At 41.1% G+C, this 17,207-nt stretch overlaps 2 protein-coding genes across 5 annotated transcripts in view; one reads left to right on the top strand and one right to left on the bottom strand.

Moving 5' to 3' along the window:
• Positions 1–772: 772 nt before the first annotated feature.
• On the bottom strand, positions 773–8,062 carry PEX13 (peroxisomal biogenesis factor 13). Its single transcript, XM_049801559.1, has 4 exons — positions 7,954–8,062; positions 5,182–5,879; positions 4,658–4,783; positions 773–4,127 (listed from the first exon to the last, which is right to left on the bottom strand). The coding sequence occupies exons 1-4, from the start codon at positions 8,025–8,027 to the stop codon at positions 3,832–3,834; spliced, it is 1,194 nt and encodes a 397-aa protein (XP_049657516.1). The 5' UTR covers positions 8,028–8,062; the 3' UTR covers positions 773–3,831.
• Positions 8,063–8,144: 82 nt separating this feature from the next.
• PUS10 (pseudouridine synthase 10) overlaps positions 8,145–17,207 on the top strand; it is a 34,338-nt gene continuing 25,275 nt past the window's right edge. The window contains exons 1-4 of one of the 4 annotated variants that reach the window (XM_049801555.1): positions 8,145–8,300; positions 9,923–10,059; positions 12,213–12,479; positions 14,129–14,215. In XM_049801555.1, the coding sequence (XP_049657512.1) occupies positions 8,201–8,300; positions 9,923–10,059; positions 12,213–12,479; positions 14,129–14,215 (591 nt within the window). In that variant the 5' untranslated portion in view covers positions 8,145–8,200. Of the gene's footprint in view, positions 8,301–8,686; positions 9,036–9,922; positions 10,060–12,212; positions 12,480–14,128; positions 14,216–17,207 lie in introns of those variants that run through there. The other 3 variants (XM_049801557.1, XM_049801556.1, XM_049801558.1) reach the window with 3 other exon arrangements.

Raw genomic sequence — 17,207 nt, 5'->3', positions numbered from 1 at the left:
CTTTTTGCATTTCATTTCTAAAACCAAAAAAATGTAAAGATACCCTTTCACAGCATAAATGATCTCTGTTGCTTGCTCGAGTCTTATAGTTTTATGACTATTGTGAAATTGGGAACTTTAGTATCTCTACTCTTAAAAACTGTAGATAAGAAAGATGCAGGGGTACCTCACATTGACATCGTGCCTATGGTACTAGTTAAAGCAGTTATACGAACACATTTATTTCAAGGAGACATTATCCAGCTGCTTGAAGGCTGTGTTTGGTAAAGCCCACAGCATCTAAGAGACAGACTTATCATCCCAAACTCACTTCAAATTGGTCTGCAGAAGAACCGGTTCCAAGACACAAGGCGAGGGGCGGGGGGGAGCGTATCACCACCTGGGGACACACACAATTACTACCTCCCACTACAGGCCAAAAATGTTTGCCAATCCCAACACATGGCCACAGCTGCAGGGATAAAACAAACTGGAAGGAGCTACTTAAAAACATATGCTTTTGTGTTATCTATGTTTTGTAAAATAAGTACCGTTTCACTACTATTGTGGACAAAAGTATTTCTACAATGGTGCATCAAGAGAATCACTGTTTTGGTTTCCGAGTTTGTACCTCTTCTGGAAAATTTTCATTGCAAACAGGCTGGGTTTATAAGAAACTGCATTTTCTTTGTAATCACCTCACTAGCAAATTTCACCAAGATCACCAAATAAGCTAAAACAATCTTGCTAGCTCAGACGCAGTCTAGTTCCACAGAAGAAAGAGGTTTTGAACCTGTGCAAAAGAAGCAGACAATTTTATTAAGTTCTACTACACCAAGAGTATTTTAAATTTATTATTCAGAAACCTGAACAAAGCTTTCAATGTGTGCATGTTCACATACTGCTAGCACCCAGAGAACCAGCCAAAACCGGCATCTGTCATTAGTTCAGATAGTATTCAAGCATAAAATGGTTGGTATACTAAACAATATCAATAAGATTGAACTAAAGCCTTATATAAACAAATGTCATAAGTCTGTTACAGACTTGTAAGTCTGCTACAGGTATATAAGTCATTCCAAAGAGTAACATAAAGGTAACTTAGTACATACAGAACTTAAGAGTCAATTGCCTAATGCATAAGTTTAGCAATATTTCAACAGCATTTCTTTTCTGATCTCTTCTACATACTCCTGTTGTAGCCACGCCTGCTCCTTTTAGCTTTCTCACCTCTCTAAAGTTATGCAAGTCTTGAGGAGCCTGTCAACCAGCCTCCCTTTTTCAATCAGCATTCACTTAGATGTTTTTTTTCTGTAGCCTGACATACAGGCAGAAACATAGACAAGGAAATTGTAGGATTCACATTTTTTCCTGATGCTAGTTTTTGCCTTTAAAAAAAAAAAAAAAAAAAAAATCTTAAAGCACAGTATATATTTTACTTCAATGAATTTTAATACCCTTCTGCAATCCATACAATTAATTGTGAGTTAAATAACTTCATTTCCTCAGAGCCTTCTTTTCCCATTAATCACGAGATTAAAAGGATCAAAATTCTTGTCAAGATTTAGCAGATACAGATATGACAGTCAGCGATTGGTAGACTAAATCAAACTACTATAATGACAAGTCAGTTAAGTTATTAATAACCTAGCTTCCTACTAAAAGAATTATTTTCAAAACAGTATGACCTGAAAGTGAAATTAAACTCATCTTTCCAAAAATTAGTAAGATCTAAAGATTCCAACAAACATCATGGTACTGTCTTCCCAACTTGTTCTGAGTAGGAAGACAGAAACCTACTTGAATGGATACTCTACAAAAACTTTGGGGTTTATTTATTCATTTATTTAAAAGACCCTTTTTCTGGTTGAAATCTGTCACTGACACAAGAGAGGCTGACAGTCCATTAATTAGATCTCACAACAGTAAATTAATTCCCTCCAGGAATACACACTGTAAACAGAACTGTACACTTGATCATCCCCCCCCCCCCCCCCCCCGCCTTTTTCCTCTCTGTATTTTGTATTTCAGAATTTTTTTGCTATTTTTATTTTAATAACAGATGACATTTCCAAATATAGATGATTTTCTTCAATGCCCTGGTACACAGGGAAATGTCTCAGGAACGTGTTCCGTTTTAAACTTAGTAAACCTAGTTTCAAGTTTCTCATTTGCCCTTTAACTACAATCTCATAAAAATAATGGTTCTTCGCACCATCTCCCAATACCTGAGCGCAACTACTTAAATTCTTGCTCAGAGATTACTTCAAAATCCAAGGTTCCAGCTTAATATCCACCTTTTCAGCCACTCTACCTCAATAAAACTGTGTTCACATCAATTTTTCTTGTCAGAGTTCTGTTGTGGTGAACAGAATTCTAAGATCTCAAGGCCAGCAAATGCAACTGAAGTATAAATACCGAAAGCTCTGCTAACACATTACGGGTGTTGAAGATTTCTGTAGAAACAGTCAAACTGAAAACACTGGATCAATTAAGCAAAGGCACGTGGCCTACTTTTAGTAATACTTTTGAGTACCTTTAAAATAAAAAAGAAAAGCTATTTCAATGATTAAGACAAGCTTTAGTTATTTTATCCATTGCTCTAACCTTCAGAAGCTCAACATGTTATACATATGTACTACAAGGAAAGAAGTTTTAATTATCTTTGCTTCATTAAAAAAAACCCAAACAAAAACAGCATTTCAATACAGAATTCTCAAACACCAACATGAAGAAAATACTAAATACTTTGAACAGTCTTAATGTTTTTATGGCTTTTTAGAAACCAGAGCCCTCTAATTTCATAGACAGATGCAAATTTTACCACCTGAAAGGCAGCATAAAGAGTTAACTCCAAGACCTTAGCTGAGACAATTAAGCAAGAAATGTTATTTTTTCTTTGCCACTGGACTAAGCTTCCCCTAACCCAATGCTTTCCTACTGCACTAAAAGGCAGGATAGATATTTTGACATTCATATAAAACCAATAAAGAACAGAAATAAGTTGAGATGCAGATGGCAGTTGATAGACTATTGATAGGCAGTTAACAGGCTACAACACAAAATGGCTAGGAGTGATGCAAAGTTAGTTTACCGCAGAAGGGAATAATAATAAGTGCACTGGAAAGTGCCTGACTGCAGGACACCCTTTATTCTAATGTTCTTTTATTAAACAAAAAGAGAACCGGTTAGAACTACTGCTGAAGCCTCACTGCTCTTCCTTTGTAAACTGTATTTCTCCTCCCTTTCTCACAAGAGCTAAGGTCTTTATGACAGAAGCCCTACTTCTTACAAAAAGCAAGCAACTTAGAAATTCTAATGATTCAGCTGTGTTACCTAAACCTCTTGCAATTCTCTCTCTTTTCAGGGGGAAACAATGCAGTATTACTATTTTATGGTCCTCAGCATCCAGTTTTGGAGGACATCTTACTGAAATCTGTCTTCCCTTTGTACATGTATTGAAGAGGCCTCTTGTCAAGCCAACATTCCAATGAAGGCTGGATGTTAACCTCCAGATTTTACCATCAGTTTGTCACCTTAAGAAGAATGGGCCATCAGTCCCCGTTTATTATTTTTGTTTGTTTGTTTGCTTTGTTATAAATGTCTCAGTTCTCCTTGTCTCAAGATATTAGAGTTGCTGCCAGGTGGTTGGGTAGAATCACTAATGTACAGCCTTAGGTGAGTCAAAAATAAATACTACAAATTTGAGCAATCATTTCTCCATCCCTTCACCAGTCGGTAGCAGCAATAACTGGTACAGACCCATCAGTGTTCCACTACAATACAGATTTTCAACAAATCCTAGGTTTTATCAATAAAGCACAGTTCAGTTGCTTTGTTGATGAAAGTGCATTAGAGTTCCTGTTTCTCTCCACTAACCACAGTGGAGTCAGATGCAACAGGAACTTTATTACTTCCAGCAAAAACAGAATCAAAAGCAGCTTCCTGGTCCTCTGAAGTCACAGTAGCAGTGGATCCTTTAACAGATGTGCTGGTACAGGCTGGCCGCTGCTGTGTAATCCTTTCCAGGTCCGCTCTTTTCCTACCTCTTCTTTTGCCCAGGATTTTGATGTAATTAGCTGGCACAAGTCCTGTGGTTTGCCCATCATAACTAGCCAAAAGCCAACCACGGATTTTGGGTTGTTGTTCTGAAGAAGAAAAGGCAAACGCATCAAGTTACAAAACAATTTGAAATATATTGCAGTTGAGGCACAAATACACCAGAAGGTAGATGACACAACAGCTAATCACGCAGAGATGATAACTCTGTGATGAAAGCCAAATACAAACTACTTCACAAGAGAAATGACTAGGATCTGCATTGGTGAGGTGAGCTGAAGAGTACTGTGAAGTGCAGATTGTTCTGAAATCGATGACACCACCGTACTGCAAATGCCTACGTATTTTCAGTTGTGAGGAAAAGGTAACCACAAGGGTAACCACAAAGCACTCCTTGAGTAAGTTTAGGCTGTGTCATATCTTAGGGAAATTGAACAAAACTACTCAATAAGTTTTATTACAATGCAAGTAATAACTTATGGGGGGAAAAAAACCCAACAGTGCGGATGAGGAGTTTGGTTAAATAAGGTGGTTTCTTTGTTTGTTTTCATTTTCAGACTCTAACAACATGACTTACTTCACATGCAATTAGAAAATAAAATACAAAACTAAAGTTTACCTTTGGGTGCTAACTTTAGCATGTCACCAGCACGGAAAGAAAGTTCTTCTTCTGAGAGAGCACTGAAATCATATTCTGCTCTTCCAACTACATGATCTTCTTCTCCACTTGCCCATTTACTAGATACTGTTTCCAAAAAGACATTAGAAGTTTATCTGCTTTGAATTATAAAGTTTGGCGGGTTTTTTTAAAGAAAAATGAAGAAAACACGTTAACTTCCTTGCTAAAACTTCTCCAATAGAGAACTGACAGGAGTAACAAACAAAGCATAAGTTGTTGAGTCAATCCAACCAATACCTTTCCCCTTGCCCAGCTGCCACATCTAATAGAAAAGAACCATGAAACTGCATCATAGCTCAACAACAGGCTACTTAAACTGTTACTTATGTCATGTGTCTAAAATTCAGTATTGTACCCCAGTATCTATTAACTTCTATTACTTTAGTATAAGATTAATTGCTATACACGTGATAACAAAAGGAATAGCATATGCTGCACTTCTCTCGTGCTACAGATCATCTTACCTGCTTCTTCATCACTGTACGTAGAAAGCAGTTTCCAAATCAGATAGGGACCTCCCATTATAACAGCAAAGAACAAGAAAATGGGCCAGGATTTTGCGGAGTTAGCCACCTTGTCTTCAAGGCCAGTGCGAGCCACTGTCCCCTCACTTTCAGCCCACAAATCCTCATTCTCGGAGCTCTTCCGCAGACCCAGCAATCGTTGTAGACGTTGGTAGAGATACCTTATAGTTCTCACTAAGGCAAAAGCTGAAAACACCTTTGTGAAGTGTACTTTGAGGCGGGAGAAGTGATTGGCTACATCCAACACAGCTCTGAAACTGTTGTACACGGCTGAAAAGGTAGCATCCATCATCATGCTGACTGAGGCAAAGGCATGCACAATACTTTCAATGGACTGAAATGCACCTCTGCTGCTCTCTTCAGCCTGCTGAACAAACCTGCTGGGAGGAATATCATCTGCACGAAAGCGGTTATAACCCAAGCCACCATATCCATAACTGTAAGGACTATAGTTTCCATAAAAAGATGTTCCATATGAACCATAGCCTGGAGAAAAAGAACTACTATATGCTGGCCTGAAAGTGCTCAGACTACTGCTTCCCGTTTGCTGTGATGGTCTTGGCAAAATAGGTGGAGGTATTCGTGCAACTATGGGCTGTCCAGGCCTGGTCAGCAGGCTGTCAACCAAATCAGCAGACCTAAACAAATTCAGACAAGAAAGATCAGTACTCAAAATAAGTTTATATATTTTCATTTCTTGGCTAACTATCTAAACACAACAGTGTGTAGCCAAACACTCGGTACATTGCACAACATTTGTGGGAGGTAAAAATTCTAGTTAGGAAATACAGGTCTTTTGGGGGAAAAAAAAATAAATCATGATGAGATATTCAATGTAAATGTGGAACCGCAGCATATCTGAAATAGGCTGAAAGTTTTTCCCTATGTACATGTATTTTATTGACTAAGAAAGCATGAAATGCTACATCTAGATCCAAACCTGATGCTATAACACCAAGGTCATTTTTCTGCACACAAAAGCCTCTCATATGCACTACCAAGAATATTTATGAACTTTTCAACCTAAAAGCTTTATTTCCAATACTTGTTCTCAGGTCTTCAATACAATGAGCCAATGATACAGCAAGAAGGAAGTTTGAGAGCTCTTCTGAACCCACCCCTAGAGAAAAGGGTGGAGTGACCTAATTGAGAATCCAAGTAATTATACAATAACATATGCAAGGGCTTTAGGTCCCCCAATTTCCCCCTCTACCCAAACTATCTCATTACCTTTATGTAGCCTGACCATAAGTTTAAGTAATTTTATCTATGCCCCCTTTGTAATAAGGCTCCGCAAGTACTATGCTAGTGTTTGAATTCCGTCAAGCAGCTGTCCAACTTTTGCTGTTTCATTAAAAAGCTAATCACATATTATCATCCTAAAAGTAAAACATTTTGGTCATTTCCATGTGTACTGCCTCATCACATGACTTGCCACTTATTTAGTCCATTAAAATCACAGAAGAAAAACCCAGACAAAAAGTCAAGTTTGAATTGCTACAGAGCTGCTTCTTTCTACAATGCTTTCTGTGTGAAGCATGCTCGCTGTACTTTTTCTGTAGAAGGTAGGGTACAACTTCCTCTCAGCAAACCTTAGAGGCTTCCACAGCAAGGAATAATATTTATATCTTTACACTGTTTGGTTTTTCCATCATAGACTTTAACTCTCTTAGCAGTTAAAACCAGAAGCAAAAATCAGTTGTTATCACAGAAAAACAGAGGTACTGTAACTTACTAAGTCACACTACAGTCCCCTCCCCAATAGTCAACTTAAGCCACCTCACTTTAAAGCTGCTTGAAGCAATTTAAAATGAGCTAGATAACCCCACCAAGAAAAATTAACATCAAATTCCTTGCTCGGCAAGCTTCAGCTTGCAGTGAAAGCAGCGAAGTTTCTGTTTAGTCTTGGGCTAACCTTTTGCCCAGTTCCAGCTCCCTCTAACTGCAGTCGCTAGCACCAAATAAAAAACAAGACTGATGTTCAACCACTAAGCTCTCCTTGATTTCTGATAAAAAGGAAGGCGTTTACAAACACATGCTGTACAACATCCTTCTCCCTGAGCAGGTTGGATTTTCTGGAAAAGCTCAGACTCCCGGCTTAACACACTTGAGACAGACGTACACATGCATCTTTTCCAGTTCCTGGGGACGACCCACAGCTTCTCTATGCCTACAGGGGCGCGCACAGTTACAGAGCTGTATAACCCCCAGGAACGGACACCCGCAGCCTGCCCACTCGTGGCAACACGTACAGCTTTACCTTCACCGCGTTGAACGCGCAGCTTTCTACAGACACAAGTAGGGTTTGAGACCAGCACCCTTCAGAGCCTCTCACTCCCTCTCCCCACCGAGAAGGGGGAACCCACCAGAGACCGACCCCTCGCTCGCTCCCGCGCCCGCCGGCCGGCCCCCCCGCCCGGCACACAACCCCTCCACAAAGCAGGGCAAACGACCCCAAACCACCCCAGCAGGGAGCCCCACCCCCTGGGCCACCCAAACCGACAAACCCCCTCAAGCTCTGCTCAGCCGCTAGCTCGCGGAGGCACTGCCCGGCTGGGCCCGACCTTTGAGCTCGCCTCAGGGGAGAAGGCCAAGGCGGGAGAGGGGCAGCCGCCCTGAGGGGGCGAACGCCCAAGCCCGCCACAGGCAGGAGAAACCCGGGGTCGCGGTCGGGGTCGGCGCGGGCACGCACGCACGCACGCACGCACTCACTGGAAGGCCGGCGCCACGGTGCCCGCCAGCCGCCGGTTCTCCCAGGGCTTGGGAGGCGGCGGCTGCGACGCCATCTCCGCTTCGCTGCGGGCCCCGCTCTGCCCCCGGCCCAGCGCGGCCCGGCCCGGCCCGGCCCGCCGCGTTCCTCCGCCTGCCCGCCCGCCCGCCCCGGCAGACATGATACTGGAGCGCCGAGCTATTCACCAGCCGCCGTTCGGCCAGGGCTTCCCGCCGCGCTGGCCCATCGATGCGCTCTGCCTCGCCGCTGCGCAAGCCTGTGCCTGCTCCGCTGGCCGCCCGGGAAGGGGGGAGGGCGAGGCCCCGCGTGGACCGAGGGGCGCAGCGAGGTGATCGCTTCTCCCCGGGGAGCAGGGCGGAGCGGGGCGGGGGGCGGGCGGGAGCGAGCGAGCGAGCCAGCCCGGAGCTCATCTGCGGCGCCTCCGGCCTCCTGGGGGAGGGCGGCCCCGTTGCTCAGCGGGCCCCGTTCCCCCGCCCCGCTCAGCCCGCGCGAGGCGCCTCAGGGGTCGGGGGAGGGGAGCTGTAACGGCTCTAACGGCCGGGGGGCGCGCGCTGGCGTGTGGGGGTGGGTTACGGGGCTCCCTCCTCTCCCCGAGACCTGAGGTGTCGGGCCGGGAGTGGGGGTGCTTGAGCTTGACCGTGGCGCCGGTCAGGGCTGGCCTCGTCGCCGTCGCGGGCGGGCGGGCGGGGGCTGCGGCGTGGCGTGTGCCTTACTTCCCGCGTGTCGGCGGGGGAAGCGGCTCCGTGGGGAGCGGTGCACAGATCGTGGCTGGCGTGGAGAACGCCAGTGTATCCTGCCTCTACACCGCTTCTCGCAAGATAAAAAGTCGGGGGACATCAAATGCTGCCCTGCAGGAGCTAAGCCCAAAACAGGATCAGGTGGTCTGTCTGTCAGTAGGTATTGTGGAGTTCCTTGCTAAAGGATGTAGAGGCGAAGGAATTTCAAAGAGACGCTGGAGAAGGATTGGAGGAAAGATCTGTTAAGGTTTACCAACAGGCAAACTGCCGGAGGTCAAAGGAACCCCCCAAATCAGAAATAACGGGGCAGAGAGCACTTGGCAGAGGTACAGAGGCCCTGCACACACATACGTTTTCCTGGGGCATCTGTTTATCCCCGCTTTGGGTGACAGTAGACTGACTGAACCTTTGATCTGAACAACTGTGGTTATTCTTATGTGCCACCTAAACTTTTCTAGGCAGCCAGTAAGGGTGAGCACCTCACTGGTAGTCTCTCTTTTGCCATATTTTTCTAAAAAATGCTGAGTGTATCCTGTTATTAAATTTCAGCCAAAGAAATTAGTCTTTTCTAAAGTTCTGGGCAGAGAGAATGATGGGAAACCAAATTAGCCATAATCTTTTAGGAAAAAAAGCATTTTGAGATCTCTCACAAAAATGGGAGTCCTATATTTGGGATGGGAAGTAAGAAATCTTAAAAAATTGAAGGGGCTGGTGGAGAAAAAAGGCTTCCTTTGCCTTTAGGGCTTTTTATGACAAAAGGGAATGGCATCTGTTGTTTGGAGCTTTTTTTCCCCTGTGATTCTAACACGTTGTTTCTTTAGTTGCTGCAATTTTAGAAGGAATTTCCATTTTACATTTGGTTTAATATGTCTTAGCTCCACCCTCCTTCTCCATTCAGTAAAGAATAACGTGTCACGTAATACACTTTATTGAAGATAAAGCTGGGCAGAAGCTCAGCATACCTTTGTCAGAACTCTCGGCTTCAGTTTTTTCTAGGAAGTACAGAAGCTTTTCCCTGAGTCAGTGGTCTTTTTGGGCTTGTCTTCCAGTTCTGTTGTGCCTTTGATTTAAGACAAACATGTATCCTCAACTTTTTCTAGAAGACAAAAAAAAAAAAACCCAGTGATTCTAAATATGGTGCAGTTAAGTGAGTCCTTTCATTGCTGAATTGTGTTTATTCTAAGCTTTTTTTCTTTTCTTTTTTAAATTTTAGAATTATCCAGCATGTCTTCACTAACAGAAAAGGACAGACCAATTGTTCAGCTGTTACTGAACACTGGTACTTGCCCACGGTGTATTTTGAGGTTCTGCTGTGTGGGATCACAGACACTTTATAGGCATCCGTACAAGGTTTGTTCTTTGTATTCCTAATTAGAATGTGTGAACATATGAATGCAGTGTTCTTTGCACTGCCCTGGAGGAGAAGGTTGCTGCATTCTTGGGCTCTTTGCCTGAGAGGAAAACTGTAATGTTTTAACCCCAGCCAGCAACTAAGCACCACACAGCTCCTCGCTCATTCCCCATCCCACAGTGGGATGGGGGAGAGAATTGAGGGGAAAAAAAAAAAAAAGTAAAACTCGTGGGTTGAGATAAAGGCAGTTTAGTAGGACAGAAAGGAAGGGAAAATGATAATAATAATAATAGAATATACAAAGCAAGTGATGCATAATACAATTGCTCACCACCCGCTGACCGATACCCAGCCAATCCCCAAGCCACAGTGTCCCCCGGCCAGCTCCCCCCAGTTTATATACTGAGCATGACATCACATGGTATGGAATATCCCTTTGGCTTGTTTGGATCGGCTGCCCTAGCTGTGTCCCCTCCACACTTCTTGTGCCCCTCCAGCCTTCTTGCTGGCTGGGCATGAGAAGCTGAAAAATCCTTGACTTAGTCTAAACACTGCTGAGCAACAACTGAAAACGTCAGTGTGTTATCAACATTCTTCTCATACTGAACCCAAAACATAGCACTGTACCAGCTGCTAGGAAGAAAATTAACTCTATCCCAGCTGAAACCAGGACAAAAACACTTTGCAAAATGAGTTATGAAAAATTACTGCTGCTACACTGCAATTTTGAGAAATTACAAGAATCGTACAATAACAATTGTTGTGGGTTAAATGTTAAGTTTGACTGTGAAAGTTGCTATGTATTCCCTGAAAACACCGGAAAACAGGGCATGTTAGCTTCTCCACAGCATGGCTCTATCACTTTTGAAGCACAGCAGCTATGACTATTCCCTCTGTTGTTTTTCCTTTAATGTAATAAGTAGTAAAGGGGCTGTGGGCAGTGCAGCTGATGCAGAGGAGGAACCATCTATGCTCCAAACTTTTTTGCCTCATACTTCCTTCTTCTTTCAGTAGAATTGGTAGGGGGACGTAACTGAAGAATTGCGGAGCACCAGTTAAAGATAAATCTTCCTTTTTCAATCAGTCAAACACAGTGTTATTAGGCGTCCTTTTTAGCTGACCTTAGTGCTGAAATTGAGTGTTCCTCAAATTTTCCTAGCTGTGCACAATCATTCTTGCCTTTGTTCTTCTGTTTGATACTCCTCAACTTGGTTTTGGCTATTTGCTCCTCCTCCATATTTGTTCTTTGAGACCTCTCTCATTGTGTAGGCCAAATAAACATCTCTGTTTACCTGGTCTCATCCCTTGTCTTTATGCTTGCATCTTCTGGTGTCTGCTTTGATTTTTTTCACCTTCATTTAAGTTTAGACTCTCCAGAATTCATTTTTAACATCTTTCTTCTTTATCCTTTTCCATATTCCATCATTTGAGAAGTGTTCATTCTGTATGCCATTTTTTATTCTTCTGCATCTCTACGTAGTTTTCCTCTAAGTTGCAATAACACAGTAACTGCTGTCTTTGTTACTGAAGACCTTTTAATAAATTTTTCTTTTGGAACTATGTCTTGCCTCTCTCTCTCATCCTTCCTAAAATTCAGAGACATGCAGGTAATTCTTCTCTCTCATTACCAGCACATCCTTTAATTTTTGTAGGCTTTGCTCTTTATATGAAGTTCTTCCTCTGTATATTTAATTTCACCTGCACCTGTATCTGCTTTCATTTTCTTCTCATACTATACTAGCCAACTCTCTTCCTAGTCATCTGGGCTAATGGAGTTGGAGGGATTAAATGCTAACATAATGACAAACAAAAAGGCAATAAACATCTGTTTTCATTGAATAGTGATAGGGCCAAAGATAAATGCATTTCTGCAAGTCAGATCTGTAAAATGTTTTCACTCTTCTTGGATGATAAACAAGTCTGTTCAGCAAAATTCAATTTCCCTGGATAATGTTTTGAGAGAAATACAGCTTGGAGCTTTTTAATTGTGTAGATGTCTTTTGGTATAAATTCCAAGTTATTAATTATGTACACTAAGGCTAAACTGGAATGGTTAGTACTACCTTCTAGAATTGTGTTTATAAGTGCTTGTCACGTCATTGAAGCAAAGAGGAAAAAAACAACAACAGTATAATTCCTCTGCTTGTGTTAGGATTTGATGAAGGATTTAAAAGAATTTTTGAAAAAAAATCAAGAAAAAGAAGATACAGTTTGTTTTGACGTAGTTGATCCACCTTGTAAGAGAATCAGACTTGAACACACAGAAGAAGGGCCTGATGACGTGAACCATAATGGAGGACTCCAGCAGATTCCTTCGGTTAACAATGAAGATACTGCAGTGGAGAACTTGGCTGTGAAGGTTTGCAACGTGTGTTTGGGAGTTCTTCAGGAGTTCTGCGAGGTTGACTTTGTTAAAAAGGTAAATAAATACCTGTTCTTAGTCTTTCTGTGTACTTTTTCTGGAGCTTGTGTGTGTTGGGACCTACAGTATAGAGCTGGCAATTAAAAACACCATGCAGTTAAACAATTGAGAGAAAGACACTGGGGAACAACTGGAAACGTTTACCTATTTTGAATGTTTGAAATGTAGGTGGCGCCATTCAGCTTCGAACTGCTCACGGACAGTGTTTGTGTACCTCCTGTGCAGCTAGGAAAGAAAACTTGTCGGTGTGACTGTATTTTAACCAGGCCTTGTCATAGTGTAGCTTTTTAAAAAAATAGCAATGCAGGTGCAATGGAATGACTGCAGGAGCACATTTTCCTAAGAAAAGAACTTAACAGATGCATGATTACATGAATTTAGGAGATAACCTGAGGTTCAGCTGCTTAGATTACAAGGAAAACCTCACTCTAAATGGTGACCTCTCTTCACTTTTTTTGTGTGAAGGGAAAATGAGGAGACATCAACTGCTGTGCTCTTCAGCTTAACTACATGTTCCTAATATAGCATGAGTCTGTCTTTACAATGTACTACTATTTAGAAAGCCACAGAGGAAGAAAATGTTTTGGTGATACAACAGATTGTAGATAATGGAGAAGATATGAGTTAGGAGAGAATATGGGCATAATGACTGTTGCAAACATCATCTCTGAGGAATAAAATTGCTTATGTGACAAACTGAAATACTGGCTAGAAAAATCCCACTTGCGTTTGAGATCTTTAATAGAGTTTTAATAGGAAAAAAATTGGTTTAATAGTATGAATATATCTAAAAATGGGACTAAACAGAAAGCGTAGTATATAGTTTCTGTTGTTGCAGTGCATGGCGGGGTTTTTTTTTATTTCCATTGGCAGAGTATATATACTTTTACTGAATCCACTTGTAAGACTTGTTTTGGAGTTACTCTCTTGAGTAGCAATGGCAAATCTGACAGCATTTGTTAAGGCACCACAAAACCTGATTATTTTATAAGGAAATTTCCTTATCTGAGATGTCGATTTCACCTTGAAAGCTCAAAATTTGTCTTTAACGCTCACTAAAATCAGTCCCCTTTTGGATGACTTCTCCGTGTGTGTTTATGCTTATTTCCAGTAGGGACATCTGGCCATCAGCTCTCACTAGGCTACTTTAAAATGTTTGATGTGTGTTTGGGTTTTTACTTTATTTCCAGTGATAAACATGATTTTTTACAATGAAGAGTGAGTATGAATTAATACTGTGGATACCTGTTTGTTCCTGTCTTATCCAGGGATCTTAAACATTTTTATTGTCATAGAATTGTATCACTGCCAGGAAGAAAGACATTCTGAGTCAGCTGTTCTAGCCTTTGGTCACTGTGGTGTAATTCATTGCACTAAGATATGCAGTTGGTCTTAGCCTTAAAACAATGAGTTTGGTTGTTTCATAGCAATAAGTGTACAGTCTACTTGTAACATTTTTTAACAGAACAAAAAAGCTTGTACTTCAATAAGATGTTAGGGATTACTCTGGTTTGTATGTTTGGCATCTATCTGAATGTGTATTAACATGGATTTACAGTGATTATGCTACAATAAAGAATATGGCAAAAGATTATCAACACAGTTCCATTGCTGTGGTTTAACATTAAAAAATCTTTCTCTTACAGGTGTGCCAAAAGGTTAATTCCACTGACTACCAGTTCACTAGTTTTGTATTTTCTATGTCGCTACCCCCACAGCTGTCTGTTAGGGAGGTAAGTGTTTACAGGTATTTCTTCATAACTTAAAGGCATATTAAAGAAAGTAACTGTGGAATGTACAAGCTGGTGGTGTTTTGATTTTTAATTGCTATTGTTTTAAAAAAACCCAAACACATGCTAGAAGTGAAGTCTGCTCTCCCTTTTTGGTGAGTATTATTTTAATTAATAAAGTGTCTGAGTCACTTCAGTTTTCAGTTAGCCCAGGAGTTACTTTACATCTGAAAATCTAAAAGGAGTTTCTTTAAACCCTCAGTGTATTGTTCCCTTTGGTACAGATGCCAGCTCTGCTTTGTGGATCTTCTCAGAGAAAGAACTGCACAGCTGGTACCTTCCCTGAAATAAATGATAATTGGTAGTGCAGAATACAAATGAAGGAATTGGAAGATGAACTCTTTAACTGTTCAGAATTTTAAATGATGTGAAAATACGCATTTTAATAGTCACCTGTCTTGGGCATTGTTGAAAGTCTAGATTTGTAAAACTACGGTTTATAGCAGTTGTAAAACTACCGATTTTGATGGCAATTTTAATCAAACTTAAATTGTTTACATTTCAGACATTTAATTACAGAGGATAATGATAATATGGAGGAGTGTATAACGCTGGTAATTTTTTTTTTTAATTGAGGGAGAATACTAAGTGTAGTATAACTTGATCAGTAAAGCAACAATTTTTGCTTACTTGTGAGATGTTTTACGGCGTTCCCCTGCTTTCTGATATAAAGCGATGGAAAAATACTATTCTGAAGGGCAACATGTAAATCTTTACGATAGCTGCCTGCTGTGGTAAGATGTAGTAGAAGCTTCAGTGAACATGGCAGAAAGAAGTGGAGGTGGTCTTGGATTAATATATAAACCTGTGGTTAGGTCTATTCTCATCCCACACAGTTTGATTGTTAAATAATCTACTACACTTTTAGTGTTGATTTTGTCCTGTTAGTTCTGGCATCTCAGGCAAATGCCAGTGTACTAGCTGCATTGTGCTAACATATTCTACTTCTAAGACTTCTTGAACATAAGATTCTCTACTTCCCATCTGAAATTGAGCATAGTTGGTATGTTTGCCTCAGCTGCCACTGTATCTGGTAAAATAATAGCAGAACAAATTGCTTTGTGCTTTCTGGCTGCATGAACTGCCCTTATTCCCATTTGATTTTATGGTCATCCAGAACATGAGATATGTCAAAAAAACACTTTCAGGCTAGGTGAGTATATGGATGCATGCTTGTGTGCCCATGATGCTCTGTAAAACTCCAAATGTAGGTCAGACTTACTCCAACTTTATGCCCGGTGTAAGCTTAGGTGTTTAAAAAAAAGAAGAACTTTTTTATTTTTAGGGTACTATTGATCCAGTATTTTCCATTTTCAGTCTACCTTTGCTAGTCATTACTGAGACCTCCTTTACTCTATTCATTATAGCCTCAATGATCAAAAAACAGTGATGCACAGAATCTTTCATCTAGAGTCCCACCTGCAATTCCCAAGTTACCAGGTTCTTAACCAAGTTCTTAATACATTTCCATTATGCATCTTTAGCTTGACAGCTATAGTTTATCTAGCTTAAAAATAAACTTCTCCGCCCCCCCCCCCCCCCCCCCCCCCATAGCATAGCTGTATAACGATGGAGGCGAGGAAAGAAGAATTTGATGCTGCTCGTTCTTCCTCATCCTCCTTGTGGGTCTTTGCCAGAATGCCTCGGTAGAGGGTGTTGTTGCATTGCAGTTCTAGCTCAGTGACATTCTTGCACTAATCTGAACAAGCAGGGCAAGTGTGTCTGCTTTTGAGGCAGCCTTGGCTGTAACTGGAAGCAAAAAATAATAGTTTGCTTTAGAGAGTTCCTCTTGCTGATTGAAATGTTGATGATACACTGAGACTGTGTGGACTGGGAAAACTGGCAAATGCAGTTGCTAGCAACCCAGATTTATTACTTTATAACAGCTTTGTCTTCTAAGTGCAATAAATTATTAGTGTGATAAAAAGGACGAGATGTAATTTTTAACCCGTCCATCTGCTTCATTCAAGGTATCTTGTCGCTATGTTCAAGCAAACAAACAATGCTAAAGTGCTTGGTACAACCAAGGGAATACAAGTTGTGGTGTGGGTCCAGAAATGAATAGGTGGAGTGAGATGAGTGAGTAGGAAGCTCCAAAACCAGATTTGTTCTCCTTGGAAACAGTTTCAGTTCATCTGGGAGCAGGTCTCCATTAGGAAGTTCCTGCTGTCCCTTCTATTCCATCCCTTCAGTCTTGCCAAATGCTAAACCAGCTGTTTGTGTAGCTATGCTCTAACTGAAGTGGTGAAAATGGGTGATGGTGGAGAAAGAACCTCTTTAAAATCATGGGGGTTTATTTACCACCTATCCCTTTATCACTTCAGAAAATTGGTAAAAAACAGTTTCAGTTTTACAGTTACAGAAAACCCGAAAGTAATATAAAGTCAGAATATCTCAAATATCTCAAAATGCTTTGTGTTGAAAAGAGGTCTTTTGTTAAATTCTGCTTTTAATCCTTTGAACTGCACATACGAGAACATATGTAATTTTATCATAAAAGGACACCCCAAAGACAGCCTCCCTCCCATTGACCTTTTGTATGACACACAGATTTTCTGACTTCCTTTTAACAAAAAACCAGAAACTGCCTTTTAATATTACCTTCAACTAATTTAATTATGACAGTTGTCATCCTGCCAACTCTAAAATGTATGATAGGAGCTGAAGAAGAGTGAGACATAAAATTTACATTTGCATAGTATTTGTATCTGTAATGCAAAGAAGCTATCACCTCTTTGCACAAGTAGGATATTTGATTAAAATAAATCATAAATACAAGAGTCCCAAGTTTATGTCAGACAACTATATTAGAATATGAAGTGAGTCATGCCCTTCAAAAGGGTGACTGTTAGCTATGTCTGTAGTCTCAGTTGTGATCCATCATCCTGGTACCTCCTACAAGGACATTGATGCAAATAGCATCTGTAGTCATTAC

The sequence above is a fragment of the Accipiter gentilis genome, chromosome 5, assembly GCF_929443795.1.
Source record: "Accipiter gentilis chromosome 5, bAccGen1.1, whole genome shotgun sequence".
NCBI classification, from domain to species: domain Eukaryota; kingdom Metazoa; phylum Chordata; class Aves; order Accipitriformes; family Accipitridae; genus Astur; species Astur gentilis.
The sequence above is the reverse complement of the archived record's forward strand: the minus strand, read 5'-3'. Positions and strand labels throughout refer to the sequence as shown.